This window comes from Anarhichas minor, unplaced genomic scaffold, assembly GCF_050575085.1.
Source record: "Anarhichas minor isolate MPS153535 unplaced genomic scaffold, ASM5057508v1 ptg000074l, whole genome shotgun sequence".
In the NCBI taxonomy this organism is placed as follows: domain Eukaryota; kingdom Metazoa; phylum Chordata; class Actinopteri; order Perciformes; family Anarhichadidae; genus Anarhichas; species Anarhichas minor.
In genome coordinates this window covers 4,863,214-4,878,569 of record NW_027466520.1, presented here as the reverse complement: position 1 = coordinate 4,878,569, position 15,356 = coordinate 4,863,214, and the positions used below count along the sequence as shown (strand labels likewise).

Genomic DNA, 15,356 nt, shown 5'->3' with positions numbered 1-15,356 from the left:
GTCAAGCAGCCCTTATAGGGTCGAATGTGAGTGTTGACGAAAGCACATGTGACTCAGATGTTGATGATCCACCTTCAGAGGAAGAGCAGGCGGAGGTTGAATGTAAAAGACTAAAGGTTATCATTGAGGAAAGTTTGTCTGGCAATGAGGAAGAGGAGGAAGAACACCTTGATAATCTTCCAGATCACAGGGAACAAACAAGAACATATAGAGAGTTAAAGACTTTGATAGAAGAGGCAGAGGAGGAAGAGGACCACCATGCTGATGAAACACACATTTGTGATACTGTAGGAGGGGATCCAAGCCAATTTATAGAAAATCAGGATTCATGTAAAAATGACAAAAGCAGTTTGATAAAGTCTGACAGCTTAGCAAAGACTTATGGATTTAATGCAGATGAAGATAGTGGGAATCACCACAGCAGCTGTGAGGAACACGTAGAGACGGAGCAACCAAAGGTTGAAGACAAACCAATCAACAACTCAAGCTACGATGATGAAGAGTCCAGCTCAGAGGACGAACACGCCGACATGGACAGATATACAGAAGAGAGCTGTACAGAATATCAAGAAGCTCCTGCACAGTCTAAAGATACCAAATGTGAAAAGGTTGTGGAAAAACTCAAGCATCAAAGTGAAGAGATAATATCCCAATCGGTCGCAGAGAGAGTGACTCTTCTGGAGAAACAAGTTGCCGATGCCCATAAGACAACAGAAAGTTCTGCCATCAGAAGATCCTCACCAAGACATACCCCTCCTGAGCCAGATGTTGAGGACTCACCCTCTGAATTGCCCACATCTCAGTCGGCTCCCAGCAGCCAATCGGCTCCTCAGTCGTCATTATCATTCAGCTACGATTCCAGTGGCGTCATAACATCGGAGCCTGAAGGCAACAGGGTCAGATCCATTAGGGACATGTTCCTGGCAAAGAGTGCCACAGATATCCCGCACAGAAGTTTGTCAAGCACGAACCCATCGGAGACCAGAGCAGAGACCTCAGCCAGTGCCGGGTACCAGTCTCAGACTTCAAGCGAGCTGTCAAGCAGCGAAGACGATTCAGCGCGGAAATCCATCACTAAAGGCTTTGTGAGGAGAACAATCGAAAGACTTTATGGCAAGAAAGATGCTAAACCTGACGAGGAAGCGGTTGAGAGGCTGCCATCTGCGCCAAAACAGAAAAAGAAAGAACATTCAAGCCTTTTCTCTCCCTTCCACATATCCCGGTCCAAAGCAAAGTCTGAGTTGTCTTACTTCAATTCCACTAATGCGTTGGACACCTTAAGTGAAGCGACACACTGCGTCGCTTTTAATGCACAAGTCGGGCCTGAAGACAGAGTCTCTATTGATAATGAACAATGGTTCCTTAGAGAAAACACCCTGATCAGAAAGTCTGTGTCAGACCCGGTCGGAATAAACAAAAACTCCACAAACTCTCACGGCGAGGAAATGTGTGAGGACACAGAGGAGAACACCCCGTATTCCCTTTTCTGCACAAAGTCTGAACTGGAAGACAAGAAGTCGTCATTTTCAAGGAAGTGCAGCTACTTTTCTTTGCCCCATACGAGTGACTCAGATGCGTATCAAGACGACCTGAGCACAGTCAGCAAGAGCAGCGCGAATGGTGACGGCACCGTGGACACAAAGGGGGACTCGGAGGACACCAGGATGTGGGCGGAGAGGAACGGCACGCTGCCCGGTGTCGGTGTCGCCGACTTTAAGATGAAGGATAACAAAGTGCACCCGCTGATGGAGCCTCCACCTGATGGCGAGGCCGTGGTTGTGCAGCCGGGGAAAGGTCAAGGCGTTATAAGCAGGAGGAGTCAGGAGCCTGACATGTTGGACATACTTTACAATTTTTGTGGTCAGAATTGTCCCATCCTGTAAGGACATTTTAGCTTTTTAACAAAAGACTAAGGACTTTTTTTTGGGTCTAAATAAGTGAACAGCTGAGCTAGAGCATAAAATATTGTTTTGGTGCCTACATTTTGATGTTGCCATAGCCTTGGCATAATACAGAATACTCATTTGAGCCAACTATCGAATGTGTTACAAGCCAATGGATTGACCTTTATTCAAATTTTACCATGTTTGATAAGAGCTTGTCAGTTTATTGTAAAAGTAGTGACCGTTGTTTTCGTGACAGCTTAAATGTGTATTTGCCACGCACACCCCAGAGCAGCTCTTTTCGTCTTATAGGTTGCCTGTCAACAGATCAAGTAGCCGGAGCATTACTGTAATCTTGTTTTTAAAGCTCTTAAAACAGATCAAGCCCCTGCAGATGTCAGGCAGCGAGGCCAATCCGCACTGCGGTGAGTGAACAGTGCCAGTTTGCGGTTAGCAGCTCAGGTCCGGGATGAAGTTCAGGTGGAAATCATGCTTAGAAAAAGCAACTGAACACGACACAGGCTGAGGGCAAAACGTAGAGATTGTCAGTAAATACGCTGATGCTTGATTTAATGTTTTGTATCTTGGCGGTCTAAAGTGTAAATAAATCATTATTGACTTTTACTAAGTAACCATAGCTTAATATGTATACAATAACCTGACCTTTATAATTAGGATAGATGGTTTCAATGTGGCAGCTGTGACATTTTTGTCTCTTTAAATTGATGTGTGAGAATAAAAGTGTGCATTTACAAATGTTGAGTATTCTCTTTCACTTTGTGATGACCTTTTTTCCCCAGACTCCAGTTGAATCCCGGTGTATTCTGGATTGGGTTTAACGTAGAGTGCATTTAGGGGGAAGTCAGAGCGAGAGGATCTGAGCGTCAAGAGAAAGTCAACAGGCCAAGGTGACCGGTGCGTTAAAGATACCTTAGGAAGCTCCGCTGGGTTGTTTTCTCCTGCTGATCAGTGGGAGCTGTTTTCTCACTCTCCGCCTGAGGAAGTATCCATGTTGTTCTTAGGTTGTTTTGTTTCTCAGAAGTTGCCATCGAGCTGGTCCGTGTTGTGACAGGAGTGTCGAGGAATGCACTAAGAGGGGAGTGTTTACATCTGCAACTACAAAGAGAAAACAGCCAGACAATTTCCGCCATTTTTACACTTATCTTAAACGTGAATGTGTCTTAAAAAGCTACAAATTATATTCATTTTCATTCTGGAGATAATGAGTGTATTTACAGCAAAATAGTGCTCAGTAAAAACTTTTAAATGTCACTGACACACAAACAGCAATGTCCACTAGATGGCATTGGTGACCAACACAACAGGAGTCATGGGGTCAGCAGTAAATGTACGTAAAAGCTCAGATCACACGTTTCTTCCAAGAAGAGAACCGAGCAAGCGAAAAAAAGGTTTTAAATCGTTTATTATTTAAATAAATATTTACATAACAGCTTCGTATAAATCAAATGTATTTTTCTTACACGACACATCTTTCTAAAAGCGACTGCTTGAACAAGGAAGAAGAAAATAAGGGATGGGTTACAATGATACTGTAAATCTGTGTTGAGAGGGGTGTAGAGGTTCACCTCGACCGCTCGCGTTGATCACTGAGCAAATATTCCCGTTTGCAATCGTAAAGGCTGAACCTGGATGACATTTACCATCGCTCCAATACCAGTCACCACCTGGGCCTCACGACCGTGCTCATCCATTATAAATGTCGTTATAGGATGCATAACTCTACATGATAATTTGATACACATTTTAATTTGTTGTTACTAAAGGAATAGGAGGATGATACTCTACACTAACTCAATAAAAAGGCCATGCCGCATGGCTAAGAAAACAAATCAACATCTTAAGTCTCACATTATTCATTCAGGCACAAACAAAGCAATAGACAGCCTCGGTGAACTTATAAGACAGCACTCACACAGTAACGGCTACAATGCCCTGCTAAACGGTGAATAGTTTATGGCTCAGCTCGAAAACACAACGTTTCAGGCAAAGTGATCTAAAAAAAATAAAATTAGAGCACACAATTAATGCCCAGCTACATTTCTAACCCACATCTCTTCAACCAGATTGTTGAAATGAGTCGCTCCTGGTTTGGATGATCAGTTTGAAATGTTAAAATAAAATGACAGTGAAATCATGGAGGGGGAGGGGGGGGGGAAGACAACTTTAACCGCCCAATAGAAATGGTGTAGTTGTGACCTTTATTATCGCTGCTGCTTATTACACAACCTCAGACGAAGGCAGCGTCACTTTTAACTGTAAAGAGATGATAAAAAAACAACTCAATGTACACATAGTTTACATCATGTAGTTAAAAAACATTCAAACTGAATGAGGACAAAACTCTAAAATAACCGTTTTATTTAATGCAACCTTATGTTTCTCAGGGATAAAAACAAAAAAACCAATGAAATGCTCTTTGTTTTCTATTGCTGTCAGGTCATGCATGTAAACTCTATACTTCGAATAAAACCAATTGTTTACTTAAAAATGTATAAAGAAAAATACTCTTCTGTTCAAAATACTATTCGGGGAGGGATTAAAGGGTGAATTAATAAAATGTTTCAACAACACCTTGTTGTTTTCATCCTGAGATTTAAACCAAAGGAGTAATTTACAGTTTTTATTTAAAAATTGTTATGCAAATACAGATTCTGCATCAGACACCGTTTGGAGATGGCGCCTCCCGTTGGTCAGTCAAATCCATCGTTACCTTTCCTGAAGACTGTCATACTGCATCAGTGTTGGGCTGGGACGGGTGCGTTCCACTCACAAAGTTATAAACCAAAAACTGAGAGGTGTCAAAATAATGCGTGGCAAAGAGTTTCCCATCAGGCGTGGGGTCGGAGAAAGCGATCTCGTCTTTGCTCAGGTATGATCCGTACACGAAGTTGTTCCTGTGCGAGAAAAACAACAATGACGGTGTCAATTTGTTTTTTAAGGTGGTATAAACATCAGACGTTGGTGTTTTTTTGTTTTTTTTTGAAGACACACTGACCTGAGGCACTCGAGCATGCGGGAGGCGATGCCCTGGCGTCTCATCATGTTGACCACCCAGATGCGGCTGATGCCACAGATGGCCGGCTCCGCTGTTGTGGAGCAGCACCAAGCTCGCTGACGCTCAAACATCACCTTTTCTCCTTCCGAACCCTCGGGCGTTGGCTCCTCGATCACCCTGTATCCCTGTGATCATTCACGAGGCTCAGCTTACATAAAGCTAAAATGCACTCTGGTATTCTATTATTGTTGTTTTTGACATGATGAACATGTGCCGATGACACGAGATTGCGGTCGCTTACCTCTTGTATGTGCTCTGCTATGAGGCATCCACCCACTTTCCTGTCATTGGAGATGAAGAGGAAGGTCTTGGTCTGAGAGGGACACTTGGTCTCCACCTGCTGGAAGCCGAGGTCGTTGTCCACCATCTCCCTGATCTCCTCCACCTGAGAAACAAACAGTTAATGTGTAGTCAAGAAATAATATGCCGGTGTTTGTGGCTCTAAAGGATACAATAATCCTTTAATGGCAAAGGTCCCTGTTAACATACTGTACCTTCTTTATAGCATATTTGGGATCATCTGGCAGAACAAGAATGATCTTGCCGTCAGGATACTCTGCCAGTATCCTCTCTTTTTTCCATCCCTGAAAAAATGATGGGAAAAACGAGTTATGTAAGGTTTGTTTTAATTGTCCTCATGAGGCATTCATGTTCTTCATTTGATAAATACAGTAACTTCTTAGAAGCTACCGATATTGTAAATGTGCATACTTCATTATAGTAAGTATTGCAACCGTTTACATCACATTGATCTACTTTTGTTTCATCAATTCGGTCATATTATCTACTAAAGTGTTGTTGTTATTATTATCTGTTATATACGAGACTTGTTTTCTAGATTCTCATAGCTACATCCTCTTGAATGCTGCTGCATTAACACCGTTTTCTTAACGGGATCATTAAATGTCATACAATTACAGAAATTTGCAAGTTAAAAGGAGAAAAGTGTATAGAACATTTATTTTAAATCACTAAAGTCAGCGAGAGTTATGTTTTATATACTCAAGATACAGAATACTGAGGAGGCATCCGAGTACATGCCACATATATACGGTAGTTTCCTGTAATTGGTTCAGATTAATCTAACTCTTGGTGATTTATTTGGCAAATAAACTTGGTGTGATGCTCGGGTATTTCTAGATGCATCTGTGTATTGCCCTGATGAGTCAACGTTGTGAGACAGCAGGCAGGACAAATAACAAGACACGTAATAAGAGGAAACCTCCTCTCACCACATATTTGACAGCGCTGATGAACTGGTTGTGGAAGAGTAAATGTTGGGATTCATCTTCAGGGTTGGCAGCAGAGTAGAGCATCCCACACACGCTGCAGGCCACTGCTCCAAAGTGCTTCTGCCCTGCATCCTACGAGACAAAGAACACACAGATCACTCCTTGTATTTATGTACATCCTGCAAATATACAACAACAACAACTACCCGGAGTAATGTGTAACTTCTGAGCTCTAGTTTACTTGCTATACCCTGTACAATAATAACAGACAGATGCTCACAATAATGGTTTGGGTGCCATCTTTGTCAGCCTCCTTTAGCTTCTTGACTTCTTTTTGCAGACAGGCATCAGAGAGAGGAGTCCTGGCATCCTGCGGCTCCGCTGCTCTGCTGCGATACAAACACACGTCACATTACCTCAGATCCCTGCTGCTACGAGGGAAAAAAAACATGTCAATTTTACTTGAGAGAAACGTCTTACTCTTGAGGTTCTTCCGGTGTCTTCTCGGCTGAATCGACCGTTTCTGTCTTGTTCTCCGGAGAAGGATCAACGCCAGTGACTGTAAGAATAGGAAAAAGATCCTGAAACACCAGTGCACATTTTGTAAATCTAAAAATAATCTCTTGGCTTTGTGTTGTAATAAGTAGCAACTGTGACAAGATATCGATTAAACCGTCTTCTTGATATTTAATATCTTAATATAAATACAGTAGGATGTTTTTTCATAATCCTGTGATAACAGTGATACCATGAAATAATGACACAACATTTTTAAAAATCTCACCAACTGTAAATAAATGCATACCTGCAGGCTTTTCTTCACTCTTCAGTGCATCATCAGACACTTTCGAGCCGTCTTCAGAGGGGATGGCAGAGGTGGGATCAGCTGTATCCTAAATAAAAAAAGAGACAGAGGATGAGTAACATCTTTCTTCCAAAATGCGGTTAGTGACACCCATTATGGCAAGATGTATCTTTGAGTTACCTTGCATTTGCCATCTTCTGATGATGGTGCATTTGGGGTTTTCTGGGGCGTTGAACCACCATCGGCCGAAGAAGCAGAGGGCTCAGGTGCGGTTGAACCCGCAGCCTGAGACGTCATTAGCTGAGCTGCACGTCCACTTCCAACAGGCTTTAACTGCGGTGAAGCAGACGCAGCGGGCTTGGACTGACCCGGAGCAGCTGACACAGCTCTTGAATGGGGCGTCGTCGAAACAGGAGACTTAATTTGAGCTTTAACCGAAGGTCCGTGTTTTAAAGAAGCCGCGGCAGTAGCAGTGGCCTTTGACTGGGGTGCTGTTGCAACGGCGGGCGGTAACTGTGGAGCGGTGGAACCGGCAGGCTTTGACTGAGCCGACGCTGCGACGGCGGGTTTTGAATGACCTGAGATCTGTCCAGCAGGTGTGGTCTGAGCTTTGAGTGTCGCCTGGTGGGCGGGATGTGATGAAACTGTGGGTCTAGATTGAGCTGCATTCGGTCGTGTCTGCTGCGCGGGCCTCGACTGAAGGCCGGGCTTTGTTGCAGCTACTGGTAATGGGTCATCATCCAGTTGAAAGTCATCAAAAGAATACTTGGGCCTGGGTCTGTATGGCTTGTACTCAACAGGCTTCTGTTTTGGCGCATTAACTCCGTTGGGCATGGGCGGGGGTACCGCCGGGAGCGTCCTCTTACCTGCTGATCTGGTCGCTTTTGGGGTGGGCGCCGGAGCAGGGGTCTCTTTAGCAGTTTGAGCCTTAGTTTGCCTTGTGGATTTACGGGTTCCAGCATTCGGAGTCCCAGTTTTGGAGGCGTCCGCTTTGTCAGGTTCAGGTTTAGTGGGTTCACTTTTGGAGGTTTCCGTTTTAGTGGGCTCAGCCGTACTGGGTTCAGGCTTAGGAGGGTCAACCTTGGGGACTTCTGGCGTGGGTGTTGCAGGCTTGCTAGTTGAGGCAGGACTTGGGAGAGGTGTTTTTGATGGACTTGCTGCAGGTGGAGGAGCCGTGGTCACAGGACTCCCTGAGAATGGAGAGGATGAAGACAGGGGTACTTGCCAATCCATGTCTGAAAACATCTGATTTGCTTGGTCGGATTTAAGTTTCTTTACACGTGCCCAGGACATTTTCTCTCTCTGCAGTTCAACCTGTCTTAGTCTTTGATATCTGGTTAGCTTCTTTTTCTCGTGGGCTTTCAGTGGCACAGAAATCTGTGTGACAAAGAAACGCCTCTTTGGAGGCTCTGGAGCCGCCACTGCGGGAGGCTTGGCCTCAGCTGAAACGTCCGTCGATGGCTTGGCTGTAGATGCCGCCTCAGCAGGGGTCACCGAAGCAGAGCTCCCTTCTGGTCCAGCAGGAGTCGCAACTATAACAGGGTCTGCCTCCTGTGTGTTGACAGGTGGACTTTCCTTCTTGCTGGCTTCGCTCTTGGCTGCTGCTGCTGCCGCTTTTGCTGCTGCCGCTTGTTTCTCTTCTTCTATCCTCTTCAACAGCATGCTGTCTGTAGCAATGTCCTCTGCGATCTCCTGACACAAAGCTAAGAGGTTCAGCTGCTGTCTGTTCGCCGTTCTCTTAGAGGCAGCAGCCTTTTGCTCGGCCAGAGCTGCCAGACGGGCTTTGGTTCTGGCCTGTGTGTTCATTTCTTGTTTCTTCGGTTTCTCTGCCACCGGTCTCTTTTTATCATCTTCAGTCTTTTCAGCTGTGCTGTTTTGCTTCAAGCTGGTCCCACAAGTGTCGTCTTTAGTTTTCTCATTAACCGTTTTCTCAGGCTCTTTAGGGGGGACTGCCTCGGGTATTTCCTGGGGTTTTTCTATTATTGTAATGTCACTATCTTCACTATCATCATTCTCTTCCTCTGCTACTACGATCTCACGACCGATCTCGATATCCTCCAGAATCTGCACTTCTTGTAGGTCCAAATTAACCTCAGCGTTCTCCATCACCAGTGCACCGCAGCTTTCATTCGTGACTTGAGCGTGAGGGTTTGCCATATCAACCTCTGAGGTATTACTGCCCATCATGGCGGATGAGGGTTGCTGGCTTTGATCAGAATTTTCAGGAACTTCAACACCTTCCTCGGTTGCGATTTCTGTCTCAATCGTGCTCCCCTGATCTAAAACCTTGCTTGAATTAGTCACTTTGATCTCATCAGTTGTTTCACATTGCTGCACTTCTGCCTCAGGGAAGACGGCTTCTTGGGAACCATTTAAAATCATTTCATTTTCCGTGTCACCTTCCAGAGCACTATCTGGATTCACCTGTTCGAAAAGAGAGTCTGACAAACCCGATTCGGCCGCTGCTTGAGTGACAATATCGAAGTGAATTTCACCCTCTTGGATCGGTTCTAAGATCAGAAACTCCTCAGATGTGCTATCTGGCATTTCGACTGTGGTGGTGGCTGTAGTCGTCGTCACCGTGACGTCTGAAACCTCCTGAAGTCCGGAGTCCTCCTGCACGTGCTCAGGAAGCTCTGTGGCACTGACGCAGTCTGGAGACCCATTGCTTCCACTTGTTTCTGGGGCATCTCCTGACTGGCCATCTGGCCTGCTGATGTCATCGCTAGAGCTGATCACTGCTACTTGTTTCACATCCTCATTCATGTTACTCTGCTCCGACTGTGCAGGGACACGACTCTCTGGCACTCGGACAGTTTGTGCTTCCATTTCAACTTCTTGGCCGTCTGAGACGCAAACTGGTTGCTTGGCATTTTCCTCATTTTCCAGTTGTTTGTTACAACGGTTTCCTTCATTAGTAGGCGAATGTCCTTCCATCTGCTGGGTGCTCTGTATGTCCAGTAAAGACACACCGTTGTGGTTCTCCGATGCTGTAGAAATCTCTCTCTCATCGTTACTTTCCGGACTACTAATGGGCTCATACACTATCTGGTTTTCATGAATCTCAACCTCTGACTGATTAACCGTCTTAATCTGCTCTTCTGACACCTGAATTACAATATCAACGTCGTCTGGTTGGCCACAAACAAAAACTATCACTTCATTGCTTCCAGCTCCTTCTGCGTGTCCTTCAATATTACTGACAGCGACAACATCACCGTCAGCCTTATCAGAGGAAATGTTTGCAGCCTCTTCTTTAACCTCATTAATCACTTGTCTCCCTGTTTCCTCTTCTAAAGCAGAATCTACCCCTCCTATTGATCCACTAATTACATCCATATCCACTTGGATATCATCAGCACTCTGCATGTTTTCACTATCCTTACTTTCAGCCATAGGAAGAGGCTCGTCAGTTTCATTTGATAAGACCACAGCGGTATCATGGACGTCCTCCATACCTTGGTTTTGCTGTTCTGCTGCTTCAGAAACCTCCTCTGGCGTTGTAGAAGTTTCCATATTTATTTGAACCTCTGGAACATCAACACGTTCAGCGTTAAACTCGTCATTATTTTCCTTACGCTCACAACTTATGCTCACTAGATCCGTTTGAACTTCTGCGTTGAGTTCACTGACGTCCTGGCTCCCAGGGCTTTGTGTTTCCACTGGAGGTGGTGGATTAGAACTCTTCTCTGGCGTTGCTGTTGTCTGCGCGTCCATTTCTGTTTGATTCTCAGTGGCATCCGCACATTCTGCAATAACCTTTTCCGCATTTTCTTCACTCTCAGAATTGGCATCGATACATTCTTGAAGTACTTCAGCATCTGTAGTGAGTTTATTGACCTTCAGACTTCTCTGGTTTTGTGTTTCTACTGCAGTTGTCTGATGAGAAGTCTCCTCTGGTGTTGCTGTTGTCTGCAAATCCACTTCTCTTTGATTCTCAGGTGCACTGACACTTTCTGTGATAACCTTGTTTTCATTTCTCTCTGGAGTCTGAATCATTAGACCTTCTTGATCTTTCTCAGATATGTCAGCTGCAGGTTCGATGACTTCTTGGCTCCTCTGGGCCTGCGTTTCTACTGTAGGCGCCATGTTAGAAATCTCCACTGGTGTCGCTAAAATCACTTCATTTGGACTTTTCTGACTTCGTATTTCCACTGGAGGTGCCGTGTTAGATATCTCCTCTGATGCTGTTGTAGCCTGCATGTCCACTTCTATTTGGCTTTTCTCCATTTCCACCGAAGTAGCTGGATTTGAAACCTCTGATGTCGATGTAGGCTGCATTTCCATTTCGATTGGACTCTCTGACACAGTCACAAAGCTCAGCTTGTTTTCTTCCTCATGACGTTCAGTCAATATAGCAGGTTCGATGACTTCTGGGCTCTTCTGGGCCTGTGTTTCTACTGTAGGTGCCATGTTAGAAATCTCCACTGATTCTGCTGCAGTCTCCACATTTACTTCATTTTGACTTTTCTGAATTAGTATTTCCATTGTAGGTGCTGTGTTAGATATCTCCTCTGATGCTGTTGTAGCCTGCATGTCCCCTTCTATTTGGCTTTTCTCTATTTCCACTGGATTTGAAACCTCTGATGTCGATGTAGTCCGAGTTTCCATTTCGATTTGACTCTCTGGTACAGTCACAGATTCAAAGCTCACCTTGTTTTCTTTTTCCATATTTTCAACCTCATGATCCTCATGATGTTCAGCAGACATGTGTGTGGTAGATTCCCTGTTCTCCTGACTTTTTACTTCCACTGTAGATGCAACGTTAGTCTCCTCTGATGTCCTTGTAGTCGCTTCTATTTGACTCTCGGTAGCAGCAACACATTCAGCATCGACCCTGCCTTCATCTTTGCCGTTCTGACAATTCGCAACTGGCTGTTTCTGTGCTATATCGGACATGTCCGTGGTGCGTTCACTGTCTCCTGGTCTCTCCTGGCTTTGTAATTCCACTGTAGATACAGGATTAGAAATCTCTGATGCCGCTGTAGTCTGTCTCTTAGGTCCACTACTAGTACATTCAAAGTTCTCGTCTTCATTTTCAATTATTCTAGAATTGAACACATGATGCTCATTAAATTCTGTAGATATGTCTGTGGCGCGTTCACTGACACCCTGGTTATTCTGGCTTTGTATTTCCACTGTAGCCACATTATTAGAAATCTCCTGCTGTGGTGTTGCAGTGGCACATTCAAAGTTCATCTCCTTTTCTTCTTCTTTACTCATCATTGCATCTTCTTTGACTTCGACAGGTGTTCCTGTCATGTGGTCTTCAACTTTGTGGTTTCCCTGGTTTTGTTTATCTTCTTCAGGTGCTGAGTCAGACCTCTCCTCCGGTGTTATTTTAGTCCGCATGTCCACATCAGTCGGACCATCTGAGACACAATCGGAGAGCACCTCGCTTTGATTTAGCTCTGGAACTAACTCACTATCTGGTGTCGGTACTTCAGTACGGCTGTCAGTTGTTTTGTCCGGCACCTCTTGGCTCAGTTGTAGCTCAGCAAAAGACCCAGGACCAGCAACAGTCGGAGTCAACAGGAACTCCACGGCTCTCCTTTCTTCCAGCTTTTCTTCAGACCTTCGGACTAGTTTGTTCACACCGTCACATGAGTTGGTAATTGTACCTGGTACTTCCTGGCTCACTTGATCCTCCGATTTCGATTCCTCTTTGAAGGTAACTTGAATTTTGACACTGAGGTCTGTTTGAGTCTCTGTTGTTAGCTTTTCCTCAGTCTGACTTTCTGGATTACTGCCTCCTACCATGATCACTTCTGGTGCAGAGTTTGACAACGCTTTATCTTCTGCACCACAGTGGTCTGCAGAGACGCTGGCTGCTTCTATCACTTCCTGCTCTCCTTCCTTGCTCCTACATTTGACATCCAGCTTTATCTCCTCAGAAAGAGACTCTGTAGTCTCCTTTGTTTCAGTTTCACCGCTCACATCTGTTCTACAAGCTGTCCTTTCATCTACCTGCACTTCAACTTCACAGCCTGGATTTGCCTCTCCAGTACTAGAATATAGTGTTTCCACTGACGTTGCAGGCGATTCCTTATCTACATCCTTTTGGCTTTGGGTGGCAAAGTCCATCTTTTCATTATCCCCCGCCTTAAACGTGATGCAAGGCAAACCTGTAACTGTTGCAGTGACAGAGTCCAATATTTCTCTACATGATGCTTCTGTGTCATTATCTATGAGATTTTGGCTGTCTGGATTTTTTAATTCCTCGTGGTTACTTTCATCAGCTGCACACTCAAATCCAGTGCTAGCTCCTATAGAGACAAACATTTCCTTAGACTCTGCTTGTGCGGCATTAACTGACATTTCTTGTCTCTGTTGTTCAGTGTCAGATTCTTTTTTCTCCTCCCGATTCTCCTCTCCCACGCTTGAATCTGAAAATCTACCATAATTGTGGTCCATCTGAACAGGGTCTCCAGGCGCCGATGGCGACCCTCTGCTCGTCTCCTGTGTGTCAGACGCCGACTCTTCAACCTTGCGCTTCGCTTTGACTCGATTGGAATATTTTCTTATGCAGCGGGCCTTGTCGCCATCATCCCTCTCTCTGAAGAGGTCGGTCTTACCACCGTCACTACTCAAATCATCCTCGGACTCTGTGGAGGCCGTTCGCTTCAGGGAAGCTTTAGAGTTAGCATTCTGTGCGGGAGCTTCTCCGCAGGAGGCACTTGTGGCTATCAGGAGCTTGGCTTTTTTGACAGGTGGGTCAGAAAAGGTTTTGCTGGAATCTTTTGGAGGGGAACTCTGTTTGGATGGCTTATTCCCCCCTTCCGCCGAAGTAGACAGTTTTATCTTAGTCCGTGGGGCTGCTGTGTTTTCTCGTGTATTTCCTGTTTTAAGGGACCGATTATTGGCAGCTGGTGCAGTTTTGGATGGCAGATCCTCCCCATCATCATCCAACTTCCTCATCTTGGGCTGAGAATCATGAGGAGACGATCCTCTCTTTGGGGCTGGCATTCTGTCAAAATATGTGACAAAAATATAAGAAGTGTGAAATCAAGACAACAGAGAAGATGCATCATACCCTAAACATTTCTAATTAATAAGCCAGGATTAACACTTTTCTTCCAGGCACTCTGCACTTTCTCTTTTCCTTTTAGGTTGAGGTGAATACAGAATATATGCCTTCAAACGACATGACAAAAATGCTCTGTGTCCAAATTCAACACTAGTATTATATTAGTTTGAACAACAATCCCTTTCTTAATAGTTAACTAGGTTTCCCAACAAACCACAAGGCTGACGTTGAACATAAACAGTGATAAATCGTAGTTCAACCAGGCGGCTAGCGAGTCACACAATGTACGATCTACATGTACTCACGTATTCGCCATCTACATTCAGTATATTAGCGATAGTGTGACAGTCGGACAGAGATTCTTGTCGCCAGGAGTTGTGCAGACAGTCAGGAATAGACAGTTAGCTAGCTAGCGGCGGCTAGTGTCGCTAGCTGGAAGTCCACAGTGATGGGAGCTAACGCTAGCAGCAGCCAACTCGCAACAAATGAACGAAACGAGACTCGCTGATCGAGTGAGTAGAAGCAGGAGGCGGACAGACAGAGTAGAGTCCTTACTGTACTAACGTCTGCGAAAAGACAAAGCCAAGAAATACGTGAATTAAACTCACTTTGATGTTTTCTTTTTCAACAACAGCTGTGTTTTTTTTTTTCTTGAGAATAAAAATTAACTGTACTTCCGGGGGGAAACGGCGGATGTGACGTAGCTGCTCTCCAGGCGCCGCTCAAGACCAGCACGACCGAGATGGAAAGTTTTGGAAATTAGGGTTCTACTTTATTTATTTATCAGAGACATAGATGTAGATGTGCCACATTTAAACAAAGTAATGATTCTCTGCCCGTTTTGGGGTTAAAAGTTAATAACATGCGGAATACATAGACTGAATTTAGGGTAGTAGACAAAAAAATGTCAACAAAAGTTGCATGTAGAATATATTTATAAGAAATAAAAATATAAAATGCTAACCGATTTTATACACTTGTACTTTACTTGAGTATTTCTTATTTTATGGTACTTTCGTCTACTACACTTCAGAGGCAAATATTGTACTTTTTACTCCGCTACATTTAGCCATTTTATAGCTATAATGAGTGCAGATTCAGATTACTAATATACAATATCAATCAGCTAATCGATTAAGATGTATTATTGTAGGTTAAGTTACCCACAAGTATATAGCTTCATTAAAATGAGCGCCATCTTTACCACCTGCAACATTAAAACACATTTGTGCATCAATAATTATAATCCAGTGATATTATGAAATAGGCCATAATGAGTACTTTTACTTTTGGTACTTTAAATATATTTTGATGCTAAAAGTTTTGTACTTAA

The 15,356-nt window shown here is 44.3% G+C and overlaps 1 protein-coding gene across 3 annotated transcripts; it reads right to left on the bottom strand.

The window, feature by feature from the left end:
- Positions 1–3,289: 3,289 nt before the first annotated feature.
- Positions 3,290–14,673, bottom strand: LOC142937699 (uncharacterized). 3 transcript variants are annotated; one of them, XM_076080754.1, is made up of 10 exons: positions 14,632–14,673; positions 7,177–13,963; positions 6,997–7,084; positions 6,672–6,750; positions 6,472–6,580; positions 6,192–6,323; positions 5,454–5,543; positions 5,201–5,344; positions 4,900–5,084; positions 3,290–4,798 (listed from the first exon to the last, which is right to left on the bottom strand). In XM_076080754.1, the coding sequence occupies exons 2-10, from the start codon at positions 13,960–13,962 to the stop codon at positions 4,630–4,632; spliced, it is 7,782 nt and encodes a 2,593-aa protein (XP_075936869.1). In that variant the 5' UTR covers position 13,963; positions 14,632–14,673; the 3' UTR covers positions 3,290–4,629. The 3 variants fall into 3 exon arrangements, with proteins under 3 accessions (XP_075936869.1, XP_075936867.1, XP_075936868.1); XM_076080752.1 differs by lacking the exon at positions 14,632–14,673 and adding an exon at positions 14,329–14,625; XM_076080753.1 differs by lacking the exon at positions 14,632–14,673 and adding an exon at positions 14,329–14,625 and having other exon boundaries at positions 6,472–6,577.
- Positions 14,674–15,356: the final 683 nt, after the last annotated feature.

What these genes read in the sequence shown, in the direction of transcription:
- LOC142937699 (XM_076080752.1), bottom strand. An exon ending in GAGTGAAGAAAAGCCTGCAG is followed by an intron (nt 6,751 to 6,996) that starts GTATGCATTTAT and finishes CTATTCTTACAG; the next exon opens with TCACTGGCGTTGATCCTTCT. An exon ending in TAGCAGAGCACATACAAGAG is followed by an intron (nt 5,085 to 5,200) that starts GTAAGCGACCGC and finishes GAATGATCACAG; the next exon opens with GGATACAGGGTGATCGAGGA.